At 63.2% G+C, this 20680-nt stretch overlaps 2 protein-coding genes across 2 annotated transcripts; one reads left to right on the forward strand and one right to left on the reverse strand.

The window, feature by feature from the left end:
* Window positions 1–3782: 3782 nt before the first annotated feature.
* Window positions 3783–8827, forward strand: THTPA (thiamine triphosphatase; the record flags this gene model as incomplete). Its single annotated transcript, XM_029077332.2, has 4 exons — window positions 3783–4107; window positions 5817–6505; window positions 7861–8010; window positions 8796–8827. Coding segments are annotated over exons 2-4 (726 nt in total), but the record flags the coding sequence as incomplete, so codon positions are not given.
* Window positions 8828–8926: 99 nt separating this feature from the next.
* On the reverse strand, window positions 8927–19536 carry AP1G2 (adaptor related protein complex 1 subunit gamma 2). The gene is given in 25 exon segments (XM_039913858.1): window positions 8927–9298; window positions 10078–10125; window positions 10127–10177; window positions 10823–10992; window positions 11143–11319; window positions 11563–11575; window positions 11669–11792; window positions 12556–12610; window positions 12613–12676; window positions 12761–12850; window positions 13881–14003; window positions 14101–14155; window positions 14269–14323; window positions 14326–14408; window positions 14494–14608; window positions 14743–14797; window positions 14932–15030; window positions 15129–15209; window positions 16040–16126; window positions 16594–16671; window positions 16930–17025; window positions 17204–17345; window positions 17491–17615; window positions 18569–18776; window positions 19532–19536. Coding segments are annotated over 25 exon segments (2301 nt in total). The 3' UTR covers window positions 8927–9196.
* Window positions 19537–20680: the final 1144 nt, after the last annotated feature.

The raw sequence follows: 20680 nt of genomic DNA on the forward strand, positions 1-20680 counted from the left end.
TTGTATTTCCCGAGTATTTAGTACTAGGCACTGCAATCAAGAGGCACTCAATAAATGTCATTAGTTCCTCGATTTTTCTAATCTCCCTCATATCATTAGCTGCCACTTCAGCCCTTCCGTGCTTCCCTGAGCACTTAAGTATTTACAATCCCCGTGGCACTTACGTACCCATCTTTTTTTATGGCATTTGTTAAGCGCTTACTATGGGCCAGGCACTGTACTAAAGCACCCGGATGGAGACGAGTTGATCAGGTCGGACACGGTCCGTGTCGCTCGTGTCACAGTCTTAATCCCCATTTTACAGGTGAGGGAACTGAGGGACAGAGAAGTTAAATGATTTGCCCACTGGGATTAGAAACCAGGTCCTCTCTCAGGTCCACGCTCTATCCACCAGGCTGCTGCTTCTTACTCCTTTATACCTAGCTAGAATTGATTTTGGTGTCAGTCTTCCCTCATTAGATTGTAAACTCCCGGAGGGCAGAGATCATGGCTACTAATTCTCCTGACCACCTAGCGTGCTGCTCTAGGCACAGTAGTGCTCGATCAATGTCACTATTAAGTGTGGTGTTCTGCACACAGGAGGTATATTCGATACTATTGATTGATCCGGGAAAAATCCGATCCCTGGAGGATGCTAATAAACACTTCCAACTCGGTCGACCTTCCCCACAGGGGCTCTCAGCACCCGGAAGCCGGGGCGGTGGCTCTCTGTGGGATTGGCATCCGGGGAGAAACGGGGGGCTGTTGCCCCTCATCCACTCTGTCACCCTCATGGCCTGGGGCCCAGAGTCCCGCAGAACAGACGCATCGGGGCACGGGGGGGAAGAAACGGAGCCGCGGATTCAGAGGACCTGTGTTCTAATCCCAGTTCTGCCCCTTTACTGCTGTGCGCCCTTAGGCGAGTCACTTCTCTGTGCCTCGGTTTCCTCATCTGTAAAATGCGAATTAAATTCTACACCCTCCTATTTAGACCGTGTGGGACAGGGTCTGTTTCCATCCTATCTTGTATCAGCCCAGCACTTAGTACAGTGCGAGGCTCCGAGTAAGCGCTTAACTAGTACTGAAGCAGCGTGGCTCGGTGGAAAGAGCCCGGGCTTGGGAGTCGGAGGTCGTGGGTTCGAATCCACACTTGTCAGCTGTGTGACTGGGGGCAAGTCACTTTCACTTCTCTGTGGCTCAGTTCCCTCATCTGGAAAATGGGGATTAAGACTGTGAGCCTCACGTGGGACAACCTGATGACCTTGTATCTACCCCAGCGCTTAGAACAGTGCTGGGCACATAGTAAGTAAATGTCAACATTATTATTATTATTAAAAAAAATGGAGCCAAGAGGGGGCTTCCCTGAAGTCATCCCCGGGAGGTGGGGGGCAGGAAGGAAATCAGTTGTCTTGACTTTTTACCCCTCACCACATATTCCATCTCCTACGAAGGGTGGTCATTTACTTGGTTTCCAGCTGGACCCCCGTCCAGTCCTGTTAATTTACTGGATCAGTAGCAGCGAGGCCTAGTGGAATGAGCTCAGGCCTGGGAGGCAGGAGTCTTGGGTTCTAATCCCAGCACCCCAACATGCCTGCTGTGGGACCTTGGGCAAGTCGCTTATCTTCTCTGTACTTCGGTCGCCATTTGCAACATGAAGATTTAAATTCCGTTTCCCCCTTCCTCTTAGACCGTCAGCCCCGGGTGGGATAGGGACCGTTTCCGATCTGATTGAGTGGTATCTTCCTCAGCGGTCAGTACTGGGTTTGGCACACAGTGAGCGCTTAACAAATCCCGGGTGCCTGTGTTGGGCAGGGAATGTGTCGGCCGATTCTGTTGGGGTGTGCTCTGCCAAGCGCTTAGCACGGTGTTCTACACACAGTAAGCGCTCAATAAATAAGCTGGACTGATTGGAGCGACTGGGTGGCCCAGGGTCCCCGGCTGAATCACTCCCCCTCGGGACTGACTGGCGCAAAGCGGTGGCCATATGTCGTCACCGTGTCACGCGGCACGACGGTGTTAGCATGCGACACCGCGAAGTTTTCGGGGTGGGGATTTTCCGAGGACCCTCCCTAGCCATCCAGTGCCCGGGGCTCAGGGCCTCGGCTTCCCCAGCTCCTGAAAAAAGTGGAAACCTCCTCTCTTTTCCAGTGGGATTTCAACTCCCCAGAGCACGGGCCTGGGAGCCGGCGGGGCCTGGGTTTTAATCCCGCCTCCGCCACTTGTCCGCTGTGTGACCTGGGGCGAGTCACTTCATTTCCCTGCGCCTCATTTCCCTTATCTGTCAAAGGGGAACTAAGACGGTGAGCCCCGCGTGGGGCACGGACTGTATCCGACCTGATTAGCTTTTCGAGATGTACATCCCCTTGATTCTATATTTATTGCTATTGTTTTTGTCTGTCTGTCTCCCCCGATTAGGCTGTAAGCCCGTCGATGGGCAGGGACTGTGTCTATCTGTTGCCGATTTGTACATTCCAAGCGCTTAGTACAGTGCTCTGCACATAGTAAGAGCTCAATAAATACTATTGAATGAATGATTCCTTTTAGCTTTTACCCCAGCGCTTAGTACGGTGTCTGGCACATAGTGAGTGCTTAACAGAGAAGCAGTGTGGCTTAGTGGAAAGAGCCCGGGCTTGGGAGTCAGGGGTCGTGGGTTTGAATCCCCGCTCTGCCACTTGTCAGCTGGGTGACTGTGGGCAAGTCACTTCACTTCTCTGTGCCTCAGTCACCTCATCTGTCAAATGGGGATGAAGACTGTGAGCCTCAAGAGGGACAACCTGATTACCCTGTATCTACCCCAGCGCTTAGAACAGGGCTCTGCACATAGTAAGCGCTTAACAAATACCAACATTATTATTTGCTAAGCACTTCCTGCATGTCAAGCACTGTGCTAGGTGCTAGGGTGGCTACACTGTTATAGTATTTGCTAAGCGCTTCCTATGTGTCAAGCACTGTGCTAGGGGCTGGGGTGGCTACACTATTATAGTATTTGCTAAGCGCTTACTAGGGGTCAAGCACTGCGCTAGGTGCTGGGGTGGCTCCACTGTTACAGTATTTGCTAAGTGCTTCCTACATGTTAAGCACTGTGCTAGGGTGGCTAAACTATTATAGTATTGGCTAAGCGCTTACTAGGGGTCAAGCACTGCGCTAGGTGCTGGGTTGGCTGCACTGTTATAGTATTTGCTAAGTGCTTCCTGCATGTCAGGCATTGTGCTAGGGTGGCTAAACTATTATAGTATTTGCTAAGCGCTTACTAGGGGTCAAGCACTGTACTAGGGGCTGGGGTGGCTACACTATTATAGTATTTGCTAAGCGCTTACTAGGGGTCAAGCACTGCGCTAGGGGCTGGGGTGGCTGCACTGTTATAGTATTTGCTAAGTGCTTCCTACATGTCAAGCACTGTGCTAGGGTGGCTAAACTATTATAGTATTGGCTAAGCGCTTACTAGGGGTCAAGCACTGCGCTAGGGGCTGGGGTGGCTGCACTATTATAGTATTTGCTAAGCGCTTATTAGGGGTCGAGCACTGTGCTAGGGGCTGGGGTGGCTCCACCGTTAGAACCCTCTCTCCCGGCGCTCCCATCGCCTTCCTCCTATTCTCCTCCCAGTACTAAATTAACTCCCAAGGCCGCCGGGCCTCATTAGAGTTTTCCCGTCGCCATGGCGACGGCGGGAGGCGGGCTGGGCGAGCCGAACTACATCCCCCACAATGCCCCGGGGGGCGGCGGCCTGGCCCTGGCCTCACCGCCCACCCCAGAGAGGTCCGGGAGGCGGCGGCCTGCGGGGTGGCGGGCCCGTCCCCTGGGCCCGACCCCGAGGGGCGGTTTGGGGGGGTGCCCCCCGTCTTCCTCCGCCTTCGTCGGCCGCCCCGCCCGCCTCCTCCCTCCCCCCGGCCGGGCCCCAACATGGCCGCCCCCGAGGAGGCCGGGAAGTGGCCAAGGGCCGGCCATTCCCGGCGTGCACCGCGAAGCGGCCTCCCTCCCCCTCCATCACTGCGGGCGCCTGCACAGTGGGGTGTGGGGGGCTGCCAGCCGCCGCCGACCCCCAGCAGGTCGAGGAACTAGGCCTGGAAGAGATGGCAAGATGACTGTGGTACCTCTTAAGCGCTTACTAGGGGTCAAGCACCGCGCAAGGTGCTGGGGGGCTACACTCTTCTAGTATTTGCTAAGCGCTTGCTAGGTGTCAAACACTGCGCTGGTGCTGGGGTGGCTACACCGGTATAGTATTTGCTAAGCACTTACTAGGGGGGTCAAGCGCTGTGCTGGGGTGGCTACACTGGTATAGTGTTTGTTAAGCACTTACTAGGTGTCGAGCACTGTGCTAGGTGCTGGGGTGGCTACACTGGTTTGGTATTTGCTAAGCGCTTACCAGGGGTCAAGCACTGTGCTAGGTGCTGGGGTATTTGCTAAGCGCTTACTAGGGGTCAAGCACTGCGCTAGGGGCTGGGGTGGCTACACCGTTATAGTATTTGTTAAGCACTTACTAGGGGTCAAGCACAGTGCTAGGTGCTGGGGTATTTGCTAAGCACTTACTAGGGGTCAAGCACTGCGCTAGGGGCTGGGGAATTTGCTAAGCGCTTACTAGGTGTCAAGCACTGCGCTAGGTGCTGGGGTGGCTACGCTGTTATAGTATTAAGTGCTTGCTAGGCGTCAAGCACTGCGCTAGGTGCTGGGGTATTTGCTAAGCGCCTGCTGGGGGTCAAGCACTGCACTAGGGGCTGGGGTATTTGCTAAGCGCTTACTAGGGGTCAAGCACTGCGCTAGGTGCTGGGGTGGCTACACTGTTATAGTATTTGTTAAGGGCTCACTGGGGGCCAGGCACTGCACTAGGGGCTGGGGTATTTGCTAAGCGCTTACTAGGGGTCAAGCACTGCGCTAGGGGCTGGGGTGGCTACACTGTTATAGTATTTGCTAAGCGCTTCCTACATGTCAAGCACTGGGATAGGTGCTATAGTATTTGCTAAGTGCTTATTAGGTGTTAAGCACCGTGCTAAATGCTAGGGTGGTTACAATATTGATATAGTATTTGTTAAACGTTTCCTGTGTGACGAGCACTGGGCTAAATCCTGGGTGGTTACCTGATTAATAGAGTGTTTGTTAAGCTCTTACTATGTGTCAGACATTGTGCTAAGTGCTGGGATGGTTACAATATTATAGTACTTGTTAAGAGCTTAGTATGTTTCAAACACCGCGCTACGTGCTGGAGTGGTTACAATATTATTATAGTATTTGTTTAGTGCTTACATGTATCAAACACTGTGTTAAGTGTCGGGCAGAGGGGCTACAATATTATTATAGCATCGTTTTTTAAGCGCTTATTATGTGTCCAGCAGCGTGGCTCAGTGGAAAGAGCCCGGGCTTGGGAGTCAGAGGTCATGGGTTCGAATCCCGGCTCTGCCACTTGTCAGCTGTGTGACTGTGGGCAAGTCACTTCACTTCTCTGGGCCTCAGTTCCTTCATCTGTAAAATGGGGATTAACTGTGAGCCCCACATGGGACAACCTGATGGCCCTGTATCTACCCCAGCGTTTAGAACAGTGCTGTACACATAATAAGCGCTTAACCAATACCAACATTATTATTATTATTAAGTGCTGTATTATTAATATAGTCAGATCAGATGCAGTCCCCGTCCCACGTGGGATTCCCCCGTCTAAGCGGGAGGGAGAACAGGTATTTTACGCCCATTTTACAGATGCGGAAACTGAGGCCCAAGGCAATTCAGTGACTTGCCCAAGGTCACACAGCAGGCCGGGGAGAGGGAGGGATAGGTAGAGGTGAGAGGGGGAACAGCAGCATCGGAGCCGGTTTTCGACTCCCGTTTTCCTCCGCTCTTTCCTCTAGGCCCTGCTGAACCTCAAGCTTCCGCGAGACGCCCCGTGAGGTCAGGGGGTCCCCTTCCCCCCCCGACCCCCACCTCCAATCCGTCTCGCCTGTCCGGAGGGAGGCGGTCCCGGGCTCAGAGGGCCGGGGTCCGGCCGCGGGCCTCATGGCGTCGGGCCGGATCGAGGTGGAGTGCAAGTTCGTGCCGGGGCCGGGCACCGAGGAGCGGCTGCGGGCGCTGGGCGGCACGTTGGAGCACCGGACCTCCTTCAGCGACAGCTACTACGACACCGCCGAGCTGACCCTGATGCGGGCCGACCACTGGCTGCGGCGGAGGGAGGGCAGCGGCTGGGAGCTCAAGTGCCCCGGCCCGGGGGTCGTCCCGGGCCCCCACACCCGGTACGACGAGCTGTCGGCCGAGCCCGCCATCGCGGCCCGCCTGGGCGAGGTGCTGGGGGCCGGGCCCCGGGGGGCCGACCGGGTGGAGGTCCTGCTGGGGCCCCTCGGCCTGCAGGAGGTGGCCACTTTCGCCACACAGAGGAGCTCCTGGAGGCTCAGGCCGGCCGGGGAGGAGGCCGTCGGGCCGCTGACGGTGGATCTGGACCGGGCGGATTTTGGCTACGCCGTGGGGGAAGTGGAGGCGCTGGTGGGGGAAGAGGCCGAGGTGCCAGGCGCCCTGGAGAGGATCCATAACCTCAGGCGCCTGCTTGGTAAGAGGGGAGAGGGCAAGAGCTTGGACCTTTCCTCTCCCTTGGCGTCTTCCGTGGGTGGTGCGGGGAGTCGGGCGGGTGGATATAATAATGATAATGGTATTTCTTAATGTGCCAGGCACTGGACTAAGCGCTGGGGTGGATCCTGGGAAGCAGCGCGGCTCAGTGGAAAGAGCCTGGGCTTCGGAGTCAGAGGTCGTGGGTTCGACTCCCGGCTCTGTCACTTGTCAGCTGGCAAGTCACTTCTCTGTGCCTCGGTGACCTCAGCTGTAAAATGGGGATTAACTGTGAGCCTCACGTGGGACAACCCGATGACCCTGTATCTCCCCCAGCGCTTAGAACAGTGCTCTGCACGTGGTAAGCGCTTAACAAATACCGACATCATTATTGTTATTACAAGCAGATCGGGCCGGACCCCGTCCCTGTCCCACGTGGGGCTCACGGTCTCCATCCCCGTTTCCCAGATGAGGTGACTGAGGCCCGGAGAAGTGACGTGACCGGCCCCAAGTCACCCAGCTGGCAAGTGGCGGAGTCGGGATCGGAACCCGTGACCTCTGACTCCCAAGCCCGGGCTGATATCTCCCTTCCCGGCCCTCTGCCACCTTCCCTCCGTGCCTGCCTCCCTTCCTTCCTCCACACGGGCCTTCGCGCCGAGGGAGACGGGCCTCGTCGCCAAGCTGACGAGCCCCCGTCCTCCCTGGAAAGGCTCTAATCTGGATCGGGGGAAGGGAGCGGTAAGTAAAACGGACGGGTGAGACGGCCGCCCGGCCCCTGGGGGATTACCTATTTACCTATAAACCTCCTCCTTGGCAGGCAGACGTGTGTGGGAGGAGGAGGTCCCCGGGGGCCAAGGAGGTTTAAGTCGAGGCTAAAGGTCAGGTCGGCTGCCCCGGGGCCGGCTGATGGGGGCCGGGAACGGTCGGAGTCGGTCGTTCCCATTAATCGAGCGCTCACTGTGTGCACAGCACTGTACCGAGCGCCCGGGAGAGTACAGCGAAGCAGCGCGGCTCGGTGGAAAGAGCCTGGGCTTCGGAGTCAGAGCTCGTGGGTTCGACTCCCGGCTCTGCCACTTGTCAGCTGGCAAGTCACTTCTCTCAGTTACCTCAGCTGTAAAATGGGGATTAACTGTGAGCCTCAGGTGGGACGACCTGATGACCCTGTATCTCCCCCAGCGCTTAGGACAGTGCTCTGCACGTAGTAAGCGCTTAACAAATACCGACACTATTATTATTATTGCGATATAACCGAGCCCGTCTCCGCCCTTGACAGCCGGGCTTAGTAGAGTGCTCTGCACACAGGAAGCGCTTACTAAATACGACGGATCGAATGAATGCGGCCTGTTGCTGTGCCCACAGGTGTGCCCGAGCTGGAGCGGCCCCCCGCCAAGCTGCTGGTCTACCTGCAGCGCTTCCGGCCTCGGGACTACCGGCGGCTCCTGGCCGCGGCCACCGGGCAGCGGTGCGGGACGGTGGCGGCCTCCGAGGAAGGGGCCGAACCCGTGACAGGTGATGGGGGTGGGGGCAGCCTGGCGGCGGGGGGCGCCCCCCGACCCGCCGTAGGACCCTCCCGGGCCCTCTCGCCCGTGACCGCCTCTTCTCCCTCCTCGGCCTCGTGCCCGGGCCCTCTGACTCTCATCCGTCAGATGCAATCTGCGGGCTGCCCCTCTCCCCCGGCCGCTAAGCAGTCTCCATTGATTTCCGCTCGTGTTTATAGGATTTCCACTTAGCCGTGATCAGTAGTTAAGCACGGGAAAATCCCTTGCCGTTCCCCCCTCTCCCTCCCCCCCCCAACCTGGTCGATGCCATTGATTCTGCCAGCGGCTCCTAACCGCCTTCCGGCTGAAGTGGAGGAGGGCAGGCGGTTGGGGGTTTCCTGGGGCTGGGAGAGGCCGGGCAGTGCGGCGCGGCAGGGATTCCCCTCATCCCGGGCCCCGGTGAGGCTCGCTGACGCTAGTGTCCCCCCCCCCCCCCCCGGCAAGTCTGCGGAGGGGAGAAGAGAGCGAGTCGTGGGGAGGAAAGAGCCGAAGTGGGGGAGATCGTGGGGGGCAAGAGAGCCGGGGGGGGAGACGGAGAGCCGCGAGGGGGAGAGAGAAAGTGGTGAGGGGAAGCCTCAGACCAGGCCTGAGCCGCGAGAGGCGGATCTCCCTTCTCGGGGTGGAACGTGACGACGAGAATGGCATTTGTTGAGCGCTTACTATGTGCCAAGCGCTGTCCTGAGCGCGGTGGGGGGGCGATACAAGGCACTCGGGTTGTCCCACAAGGGCCTCACAGTCTTAATCCCCATTTTACAGATGCCGAGGCCCGGAGAAGTGAGGCGACCGGCCCAAAGTCACCCAGCTGACAAGCGGCGGAGCCGGGATTAGAACCCACGACCTCCGACTCCCAAGCCCGGGCTTCTTCCACTAATAAGAATAATCATTATTATTGTTAAGGTATCTGTTAAGCGCTTCCTGGGTGCCGAGCACTGTCCTAAGCCCCAGCTCCGGGAAGGCCCCGTCCCTCCAGCCCCGCCTTTGGCGCCTCAGCCTTTCGCCTCCGGTCCCCTGCGGCAGTCCAGGCCCCGGCACGGAGCTGGACGCCGCTTCCGTCCGAGTTTACTGGGGTCCTTCACAGCCGGGGCTCCCACCCCGAGAGCCCCCCGCCTCTGCCCGGCGTGGGGGAGGCCGGGCCGGGGGGACGATGCGGTGGAGGGTCACTGCCAGGTGGCCGGCGGGAAGCCGTTGACCTCGCAGAGCTCCTGCACCGGGTGGCCGGGGTGGTCGTAGGCGAGGCGCAGCCTCATCCGCAGCGGAGCCTGGGGAGGGGAAGAGAACGGGCAGCGGCTCACGTCGGGCCCCGCCGACCAATCAGTCACTCAGCGGTATCTGCCGCGTGCTTACCGCGTGCACAGCACCGTAATAACGATAACATTAATGACAGTTGCGGTATCGTTAAGCGCTTCCCGTGTGCCGGGCGCCGTTCTGAGGGCTGGGGGAGATACAAGGCATTCGAGTTGGACACGGTCCCTGTCGTCCCCCCCCCCCCAAATCCCATCCTTAATTCCCATTTTACAGATGAGGGAACTGAGGCACAGATCGCCCAAGGTCCCTCTCATCCATTCATTCGATCGTATTTGTGCCTGTACCGACCGTATTTTATGTCGGTCACGTAGCAGACGGGTGGCGGAGCGGGGATACTCATGTTGGTATCTGTTAAGCGCTTACTCTGTGCAGAGCACTGTTCTAAGCGCGGGGGGAGATACAGGGTCATCGGGTCGTCCCACGTGAGGCTCACAGTCTTCATCCCCATTTTACAGATGAGGGAACTGAGGCACAGACAAGTGAAGTGACTCGCCCAGAGTCACACACCTGACAAGCGGCGGAGCCGGGATTCGAACGCACGGCCTCTGACTCCCAAGCCCGGGCTCTTCCCACTGAGCCACGCTGCGGTCCTTCTGACTGCCAGGCCCGTGTTCTAGCCCCGAGGCCGTGCCGCTTCTGTACTAAGCGCCTGGGAGAGGGCAGCGCGACAGCATTGGCGGACCCGTCCCGGGCCCACAGCGAGCTCCCGCTAGCGAGGGGTGCCGGCTCTCACCTTGTTGGGGTTGAGGACGCGGGGCAGCTGGGTGAGGGGGGTGCCCCCCCCGGGCCGGGACGGTGTCCGCACTGGGGGCCTCCAGCTGCAACTGCAAACTCTGGGGGCCGGAGGGAGAGAGTTGGACGTTAAGAAAAAATCGTGGTTTTATTTATAACCGTATTCGTTAAGCGCTTACTAGGTGCCGAGCACCGTTCTGGGCACCGGGGTACATACAAGTTAGGCCCGTTGGACACGGTCCCTGCCCCACGTGGGGCTCCCAGTCTCAAGTGCCCGGCCCTGTACTAAGCGCTGGGGTGGATACAAGCAAATACGGTTGGACGCGGTCCCTGTCCCACGTGGGGTTCACGGTCTCAATCCCCACTTACAGATGAGGGAGCTGACGCCCAGAGAAGTGAAGTGACTTGCCTGAGGTCACACGGCCCGCCGGCGGCGGAGCCGGGATCAGAACGCCGTTCCCCGACCTGGACCCCGGCGGGAGTTTCCGTCCCCTCTCCCGACTCTACCCTCCCACCGCCTACCGCCAAGCCCCGCCACGCCCGGGCGAGTCGCTTAACCTCTCTGGGCCTCGGTTTCTCCACATCTGGATAATGGGGTAGGAACCTCCCTTTCCCCCCTTAAGAGACGCGGCGGGACCAGAGTGAGATAACGGACGCGGGAGCGCCGTGGAGAGATCGGAGCGCTCGCTAAAAACGAAGGTGACATCACGGTGACCGCGTCCTCCCCCTGCCCGCCCCGGACTAACCCCGGGCACCGCGGCCTGGCAGACGAAACGGGTGACATCCCCCGGGGAGGTGTTGGTGGCCGTGGCGGTCACCAGGAGCAGGGCCGGCGTCTCGGCGGGGCGGGCGGAGGCCAGGTCCAGGCGCAGCCCCGCCCGCTCGAAGACCGTCAGGCCAGGGATGGCCGCTGGGGCAGAGGCGGAGACTCGGCCTGGGGCCCGGGGCGGAGCGGGCACCCGCGCCATCGGGGGAAGGGACCGCGGCGGACTGCCCGCTCCGCCTCGGCGGAGGTGCCGCCGAGCCTCACCTGTGGAGGGCGAGGAGAGGGGCGGGGAGGACGGGGGCGGCGGGGGAAGGTCCAGCGGGTGCAGCGGGCTCCCTCCCGGGGCCGGCTGCCCGGCAGCGGGCGGACGAGGGGTGGGCCCGGGCGGGCTGTCGAGGAGGTCCAAGAGATCCAGGAGGTCGGAGGCCTGGCAGAGCCCGACAGAGAGCGGGTCGCTCATTCGTTCGCATTTGAGCGCTCACTGCGTGCGGAGCGCTGTACCGAGCGCCCGGGAGAGGACGGTTACCACAGTAAACAGACACGGTCCCTGGCCACGAGGAGAACGGGGGAGGCGGACGTGACTGTAAATAAATAAATTGCAGAGCCGGCCGGAAGCGCCGCGGGGCTGGGGAGAGGGGATGGATAAAGGGAGCGAGTCAGGGAGAGAAGCCCGGGGGGGGGGGCGGCGTAGTCAGGGAAGGCCTCCCGGAGGAGATGGGCCTTCGATAAGGCTCTGAAGGCGGAGAGGGTCACTGTCGGATCTGAGGAGGGAGGGGAGGCAGGTCGCGGGCGAGGGGCAGAGCCCCAGGACTACCGTCCCCCTCACCTGGGAGCCGGCCGGGGCGGGGGGCTCCTCTGCCGGCCCGGGGGAATCCTTCCCGCCGCCCTCCGCTGGCTCGCCGTCCTCCCGGCCCCGCTCCGGCAGTGGTATCTTCTCCAGGACGGCCTCCCTGAGGGTTGGGGGGCACGTTCGGGCCTCTTGCTTCCCCCCGGCCCGTCCCTTCGGCAGCAGAGGAGCCCCCTCCCCATCTCCCACGGCTGAGCCTGCGACGGTCGGCCCCCCTCCGCTCCCACCCCCCCAGTCGATCCCCCCCCCATCTAGACTGGCGGCTTTTTAATGTATCCGTTTATCGTCGTATTCTCCCAAGCACTCAGTACAGTGTGGTGCCCGTAGTAAGCGCTCGGTAAACACCGTTGATTGGTTGATCACGGGCAGGAAACGCGTCAGGGTGTGTGTCTGTCTGTTATATTGTACTCGCCCAAGAGCTTAGTGCTCTGCACAGAGCAAGTGCTCAATAAATACCGCTGATTTATTGACTATGGGTTCGAATGCCGCCTCTGCCACTTGTCAGCTGTGTGACTGTGGGCAAGTCACTCGACTTCTCTGTGCCTCGGTTCCCTCGTCTGTCAAATGGGAAGGCCGTGAGCCTCACGTGGGACAACCTGATGACCCCAGCGCTCAGAACAGTGCTCTGCACATTATTACTATTACTGTACCCGCCCAAGTGCTTGGTACAGTGCTCTGCACATAGTAAGCGCTCAGTAAATACCACTGATCGACTAGGGGCGGGAACTGCGTCGGGGAATAGGTGTACTCTCCCAAGCGCTTAGTACGGTGCCCTGCACGTAGTAAGTGCTCGATTGAACACCACTGATCTGCGCTCACTCCTCCCGCGGGGGTCCGGGAGCCGACCCCCGGCCTCCCCCGCTCACCGGTTGTCCCCCCGGAGGCGGGTGCTCGGCTTCACGAGGGCGGTGAGGGCGTAGCGGCGGGCAAGGGCAGGTGGGACCGCAGCACCTTCTCCAGCAGAGCCAGCACGGCGTCCTCCTCCACCTGCGCGTCAGAGGACGGCGGACTCGCGGGGGGCGGGGGGGCCGCGCCGCCCCCCGCCCGCCCGGGTCCCCCGCCCTCCCCGACCTGCGGCGGCTCCAGCTCCTCACGGCTCCCGTCCAGCAGCGGGTCCCCGAACTCCCCGATGCACCAGGCGGCCACCTGAACCAGGGGCTGCTGCTCGGAGAGTCGGGTCGCTCAGTCAGGAGGATTTAGCGAGCGCTTACTGGGTGCGGAACACCGGACTAAGCGCTTGGGGGAGGACGGCGTAACGGTAAGCGGACGCGTTCCCCGCCCTCACTGAGCTCCACGTCTCGAGGGGGAGAGGCCGGAGGGAAGGACCGGCCACCGGCCCGGCCCCGGGACTTCCGTCCGGCGGCGGGGCCCTCGGGAGGGGCCCGTGGGATGGCGGCACGGGGCGTGGGAAGGGTGGGGAGGGGCACAGGACGGAAGGCTGGGGGCAAGACTGAGGATGGAGGGCAGGGTAATGATGATAATTGTGGTAACTGTAAAGCCCTTACTCTGTTCCAGGCACTGGGGTGGGGCGGGGTGGATACAAACTAATGGGTTTGGAGACCGTCCCCGTCCCACGTGGAGCTCCCCGTCTCCATCCCCATTTTCCAGATGAGGGAACCGAGGCCCAGGGAAGCGGAGCCGCTTCCCCCGGGTCACCCGGCCGACAAGTGGCGGAGCCGGGATTAGAACCCATGACTTTCTGCTCCCGGGCCGGTGCCCTGGCCCCTGCGCCGGGCTGCTCCTCCAGGGCACGGGGAGGGGAAGGGCAGGAGGAGGAAGAGCGGCAGCGTGGCTCAGTGACAAGAACCCGGGCTTCGGAGGCAGAGGTCATGGGTTCTAATCCCGGCTCCGCCACCTGTCAGCTGGGTGACTTTGGGCAGATCACTTCTCGGTGCCTCAGTTCCCTCGTCTGTCAAACGGGGATGAAGACTGCGAGCCTCACGTGGGGCAACCTGATGAACGGCGCTCGGCACATAGTAAGCGCTCAACAAATACCAACATCATCATCATCATCATCGAGAGGAGGAGGAGGGTCTGTTGCCCGGGCTTCCACCGCCCTCTGGCGGCAGAGAGCCGGCACACCGGCGCCCCCGTCACACCCAGGGGAAAACCGGGCGGGGGGGAGGGGTGGGATGGCCAGATGTGGGGAACGGGGCGGGGGGTATCCGGGGGCGGGGGCCCCGAGGGCTACCTGGGAGATGTCCGCGGCCGGGGCGCCGCAGAGGCAACGCACAGAATAGGCGCGCAGCTCCTCGGCTCCCCCGATCAGCTGGGTGAGGCTGGCCACCGCGTCGTCTCGCACGTGGGCGCCCGCCTGGCGGGAGGCGTCCCCTAAAAACGGCGCCCCCGCACCGGGCAGGGGTCCCAAACCGCACCCGGCCTCCGCCCGCCCTCCCCGTCCCTCTTCTCACCGTGGTCAGCACCCGCGGGACGGTGTCGACGTGCCAGCGCTCGGACGGGGCGAACCTGGACGGGAGGGGCCGACGGGATCTCGCGCGCCGCCCCCTCCCCGCCGAGGGCGCCCTCGCCCAGCCCCGCCGGCGGGCCGGCCCGGGGCCGGCCCTCGCCCGCCCCCTCACCCCTCGGCGGCCAGCAGGATGCCGGAGGCGCGGTCGGCCCGCGGGTCGGGGGGCGGCTCTCCAGGAAGGCCTGCAGCTCCCGGGTCGCGGCCCGCACGTTGGAGCCGTTCACCAGGGCCGGGCTCAGCTCCGGCGCCCGGCTGGGGAGGGGAGAGCGTTGCCCGGGGGGCTCCCGGGCCGCCCCTCCCACGTCCCCTTCGGTCCCGCGGTCGCCCGGGGGCTCACCGGCTCAGGGAGGCGTCCGGGTCCCGCAGGCGCTCCACCACGGTGGGCCGGTGCCGTCGGACGGCACCGCGGTCCGACGGCACCAGTCGCGGCAGCGAGGTCAGCGCCACGTACCCGCGGAGGGGTGCGAGGGTGTCTGTGGCTCGGCGCGGAGGGGCGGTGCCCGCTCCTCTCGGACCCAGGCCCGGGAGGGCGAGGGAGAGCTTAGGGTCCGGGAGGGGCGTCAGGCCCGGCGAGCCCCCCCCCACCTGATGTTCTTGTCTTTGTTGAGCAGAAAACGGCCCAGGATGTTGACGGCGAGAACCTGCGGGGATGGGAGCGGGTCGGGGGGGTTGGAAGTCCCCGCCAAGCTGGGGGGCGGGGGGAACCGGGGAGAGGCGGCTGGAGGAGGTAGGAGGCGGTCCCGGAAGCGGGGGGGTCCCGGGGCCGCTGGAGTACCCGCGGGCCGGAGGCGGAGCGGATGTCCACGGTGGTCAGCACGGTCTCGTAGAGGACCGCGTTGCCCGCGTTGCGGCTCGTGTCCGTGCTGGTGGCCACCTAGAGCGGGCGGGGGCACGGTCGCCCTCGCCGACGGTTCCGGAGGCCCCCCGGGAGCCGGCCCCCTTTCCCGGCGCCCCCCTCAGACCCGCGCCCACCTGGGCCAGCGGGTCGTTCATGACCTCGCTGCTCTCCTCGTGGTTCCGGCCCAGGATTCGGAGCAGCCGCAGCAGCTTCACCTGCGGGAGGGGGCGGAGGGATGAGGGTGGAGGGGAAGGAGCCCACCCCGGGGGGCCCCGATGCCTGGTCCCGGAGGCCGCGCCCCCCTCCCCTGGCACGCCGGGGGGCTACGGCGGTGCCCTCTTCCTGTTCCTCCTCGGCCGAAAGGCCTGGGAAGAGGGATGAGGAGGAGGGACGGACCCAGCAGGGAGAACCGAAGCTCCCCTTCCCTCCTTTTCACCGGAGCCCCCTCCGTTACCTAAGGCAGACCAGGAAACCGCGTCTCCCTTGAACCGGGCCGAACTGTACACTCCAAGAGCTTAGTACAGGGCTCCGCGCATAGTGGGCGCTCAATAAATACGATTGAATGAATGAAAATCCTCTCCCAACCTTCCAAGGGGAGCAGGCAGACCCTAAGCTCCTTGTGGGCGGGGAATGCGTCCGTTTAGTGCTACGTTGTCCTCTCATTCGATCCTATTTATTGAGCGCTTACCGTGTGCAGAGCACTGTACCGAGCACTTGGACGGTACAGTTCAGCAACAGAAACAAGCACAGGGTACAGTGCTGTGCTCACGGTAAGCGCTCAATAAATAGGATCGATGGATCGACCGCCACCTGGTCCTTGGAGACCTTCCGCTAGCCGTGCTCATCCTCAAGGCTGAGAAGCCCAGCTTTAGGGGGAGCCAGCCCCACCCGAGCTTCCGGTCTGACGCTGCGATCGCCCCCCCCGTTTCCGGGGCCCTGGGGCTGGAGGGGGGGGTTGGGGAGGGGCAGGACCAGTCCAAACCACCTCCAGGTAGGAGGAGGTCCGCGGGAGGGGCAGGAGGCCGTGGGAATCGAGGGCCCTCACCTGCAGGAAGGGGTCACTGAGGCTGTGTTCAGTCGAGTACCCTGACATCACTAAGGTCTGGAGGATCTGCACCAGCTGAGGCACCACCTGGGCACAAAGAGTGGTATTCGGTTTGCGGCGGGTGGGGGGGGGGGGAGGCAGCCCGAACCCGATGCCCCTTGCCCTCCGGCGGGCCGTCACCCGCTCCTCCCCGGTCCGGGCACTCTCATTCCGCTCTTCCTCTTCCCTGCCCCCAACGCCGATAATCACCGTGCTATTTACCGAGCCGGGGCAGATACAATCCGACGTAGATAGAGTCCCTGCCCCACAGGGGGCTCACAGGCTAAGGGGAGGGAGAGCACGTGTCGAAACCCCATCTACGGATGAAGACGCCGAGGCCCAGAGAAGTTAAATGACCCGCCCAAGCTCACGGGGCGGGCCCGTGACGGCGCCGGGATTAGAGGCCCGGGCCCCCGATTCCCACGCTCGCCAGGTCCCGCTCCCTCTCGGCTTCTCGCCTCTCCCTCGGCCCGGGGGTCCCCATCCCACCCCCGCCGGCGCCCACCCCCCTCCGCCTTGCGGAAGTGCTTCAGGGCCGGGGGACTGCTCTCGCACAGCTCCGTGATCAGGGTCACCGTGCCCAGGAGGATGCCCGGATCGGGAGAGGGGAGAGACGGAAGGACGGGGCGGTGCCGGCGGCCCGGGCCTCGGCGGGGAGGGGGGACCGGCCCCCTCCTCGATAGGTCAACCCCTCCTTCTCCGGAGAGGAGACTCGACCATCCGGGTCCCTCCCTCTGGACGACGCCCCGGCGGCCCTCCACCCCGCCCCGCGTTGGGGGCGTTGGGGCAGAGTAGGAGGGGTCCCCAGGAGGAGGATCCCCCGGGGGCAAGGACTGGGGGGGGGTCTCACCATGGTGGCGCTCATGCAGCAGCTGGGCACAGGGCGGGAGGAAGACTTCGGAGAGCTCGGGCGCCTTCCGGACCACGTGCACCGCGGCCAAGACCGCCTGGGGGGGGGGGGGGCCGGGGCGGGGCCGGGTCACCGGGCACAGCGCGGGGCGGCCGAGCCGGACCGGGGTCCGGGAGGCCGTCGGGGGCGGAGGAGTCCCTCTGTGGGGCCCCGGGGAGGCTCATTCGGGGACCCCCGGGGGTGGACGCGCGCCCCTCCCCGCCCGCCGCGCTCACCTTCTTGCGAACGTAGGGCGCGGGTCGCAGCAGCGGCCGCTCCACCTCCGGGGCCGGATCCCGACACGTCTCGGCCGACCCCACGGCGCTCAGCGTGCACGGCGCCAACCCCTGCACCGGTGGCGACCCCTGGCACAGGTCCCTGGGAGGGGCCGGGGGAGGGGGAAGGGGGCACGGGGACGGTCGAGCTTCGCTCCTTCCCCCGGCCCAGCCCCACCCGTGGCGATCCCACCGGCTCCCTCCCCGCTTCCGCCCTCCTTCCCTCCCACCGGCTCCTCCTCCCTCACTTCTTGATGCTGTTGGCGATGAGGAGGTGGGCGTCCCGCCTCTCGTCCAGCAGCAGCACGGCCCCCAGGTAGCCCACCCTCTTGTCCGTGAAGCGGGGAGAGGCGATCGGCTTCAGACACTCCATCTGGGGGGAGCCGGGAGACCCCGTTCTGGGCCCGGTTCTCCTCCGGCGGCTCCACGCCCCGGCTTAGCGTCCCGGGGCGCCTCGGCCCCGGGGGCGGAGGGCCGGGCAGCGGGGCCCGAGAGGGGACGATCGGGCCGGACGCCGAGGGGACAGCCTGAAGGCAGATGCTGATGGTGGCAGGAATATAAAATGGGTGACCCCCAGATGGGGAAATAATAATAATAATTATTACTACGGTACTCGTTGAGTGCTTACTATGTACCAAGCACCGTTCTGAGCGCTGGGACAGAGACGATTTAATCAGGTTGGACACGGTCCCCGTCCCACATGGGACTCACGCTCTTAATCCCCATTTTACAGATGAGGTAACTGGGACCCAGAGAAGCCAGGCGACTTGCCCCAGGTCACACGGCAGACACGAGGCCGGGGCGTGGCTCACTGGAAAGAGCCCGGGCTTGGGAGTCGGAGGTCGTGGGCTCGAATCCCGGCCCCGGCCCTCGTCAGCTGTGTGACCGTGGGCAAGTCGCCTCGCTTCGCTGTGCCTCGTCTGTAAAATGGGGATTAACCGTGAGCCTCAGGTGGGACGACCGGATCGCCCTGCGTCTCCCCCAGGGCTCAGAACAGAGCTCTGCGCATAGTGAGCGCTTAACAACTACCAACGTTATTACGATTACGTGGCAGAGCCGGAATCAGAGCCCAGGTCCTTCTGACTCCCAGGCCGGCGGTGTATCCACTAAGCCACGCTGCTTCCCGAAGGGGGGGGGGGGGGAGGGAATGCATCCTATCCCGTGTGGATCGGTGGGGAGTCGGTAAAGGGGTGTCAGAGGATCCCAAGCCGGCAGTCTGAGGGGGCCGAGGGCCAGTTCCGGAGCGAAGCCCGGGGGCCGGCGCGGCCGGGGACCAGGCTGAGGCCGGGCCTGGCCGGGGGCCCGGAGCGGGTGGCGGCCGGATACCTGTCCGAAGTGGGCGGGGTAGCCCAGCCTGTGGACGTAGAGCAGCTCGGCCAGCTGGTAGTGCCGCCGGGGGGTGTCCCCATCCCGGGACGCCGCCCGGATGTGCGCGCACTCCTTCTGGATCACCTCCCGCTCCCGGGCCTGCGTCTTCGCCGCTCGGATCTCCTGGATCGGCTCCTGCAGCTTCAGCGGTGGAGGTGGCACCGTCCTGGGGGGGGGGGGTTGGGACGGGGAGGAGGGGGGCGGCGGTCAAGGACCCCGGGGCGGGGGACGGGGAGTGCGGGGTGGGGGTGGACCCCGGGAGAGGGGTGGGAGGGCTCCCAAGGGGGACTCCCCAATCAAACATTCAGGCTCGTTGTGGCTGAGGACGGGGTCCATTCATTTTTGCGCCCCACTCACCCAAGCGCTTGGCACAGTGCTTCGCGCACCCTAAGCGCTCGATAAACGTGGCTGGGTGGCAAGAGCCCGGGCTCGGGAGTCAGAGGTGACGGGTTCTCATCCCGCCTCCGCCGCCCGTCGGCTGCGTGACCCCGGGCCGGTCCCTTCGCTCCTCTGGGCCTCGGTTCCCTCCTCCGTCAAATGGGGATGGAGACTGGGAGCCCCGCGGGGGACCCCCCCCCCCCGACGACCTCGTATCCTCCCCGGCGCTTAGAACAGTGCTCGGCACATAGCGAGCGCTTAACAGATGCCATCCTTATTATTCTGGTGAATGAATGAATGAAAGCGAACGAATGAATGAAGGAGGCCCGCCCCCTCCACGTGCACCTTGACCCCACCCCCTGCCTCCCTTCTTAGTGTGCACGAGCCGCGGCGCCCCCCCCCCAGGCCCGGCTCGGCCCCCCGACGCCTCTCGTCCCGTCGCCCGTGGCCGCGGGGGGCGACGCCCGTTTCCCCGGCAGCCCCCCGGTGTCCCCCCCGGTTGCCCCTCGTGCCGGTCCCGCCGGGGTGACCCTCCGGCCTCACCTCATCCTCTCGCGTGGCGGGGCGGGGGCGGCTCCTCACCTGGGCCCGCCCCCGGCCCGCCAGGTCACCCCACGGGACTCCAGGTCACGCCCCCGGATCGCCAAGCCACGCCCCGGGCCTCCGGGCCACGCCCACACGCCTCCGAAATAATAATAATAACAATGTTGGTATCTGTTAAGCGCTTACTCTGTGCCGAGCACTGTTCTAAGCGCTGGGGGAGATCCGGGGTCATCGGGTGGTCCCACGGGAGGCTCACCGTCTTCATCCCCATTTGACAGACGAGGGAACTGAGGCACAGAGAAGCGAAGTGACTCGCCCGCAGGTCACACAGCTGTCAAGTGGCGGAGCCGGGATTTGAACCCATGACCTCTGACTCCGAAGCCGCGCCCTAAGATTCTGAACCCCGCCCCCAGGCCTCCGGGCCCCCCCTCGGCCCCCAAAGCCCCACCCCATGCCCCAAACCCCGCCCCATGCACCCAGGCCACGCCCACATACCTCCAAGCCCCGCCCCCCGGCCCTGGGGTGGGGCGGGAGAGACAGGGGAAAGGCCAGGGCCCCGGGAGGATGAGGAGGATGGTGGGCAGAGCAGGGCCCGGCCTCCGCTCCCTCCGGTCACTCTGTAGGCGCCGCCATTCGTCCATTCTGTCGTATTTACTGAGCGCTTAGTGTGTGCACCGCGGCGTGGCTTCGTGGCAATAGCCCGGGCTTGGGAGTCAGAGGGCGTGGGTTCTAATTTGCGGGGTGACCTTGGCTGAGTCACTTCCTTCTCTGGGCCTCAGTTCCCTCATCTGGAAAATGGGGATTTATAAGAATAATAATAAGGATGGTATTCGTTAGGCGCTTACTTATGTGCAAAGCACTGGTCTAAGCGCTGGGAGGGGGGGGATACGAGGTCATCAGGTTGTCCCACGTGGGGCTCACAGTCTTCATCCCCATTTTACGGATGAGGGAACTGAGGCCCAGAGAAGTGAAATGACTTGCCCAAGGTCGCACAGCTGGGAAGTGGCGGAGCCGGGATCAGAAGCCAAGACCTCTGACTCCCAAGCACCGGCTCTTTCCATTGAGCCACGCTGCTCCCCTAAGACTGGGAGTCCCACGTGGGACCACCTGATTCCCTTTTATCTCCCCCAGCGCTTAGAACAGTGCTCG

This window comes from Ornithorhynchus anatinus, chromosome 13 (genome assembly GCF_004115215.2).
Source record: "Ornithorhynchus anatinus isolate Pmale09 chromosome 13, mOrnAna1.pri.v4, whole genome shotgun sequence".
Lineage (NCBI taxonomy): Eukaryota > Metazoa > Chordata > Mammalia > Monotremata > Ornithorhynchidae > Ornithorhynchus > Ornithorhynchus anatinus.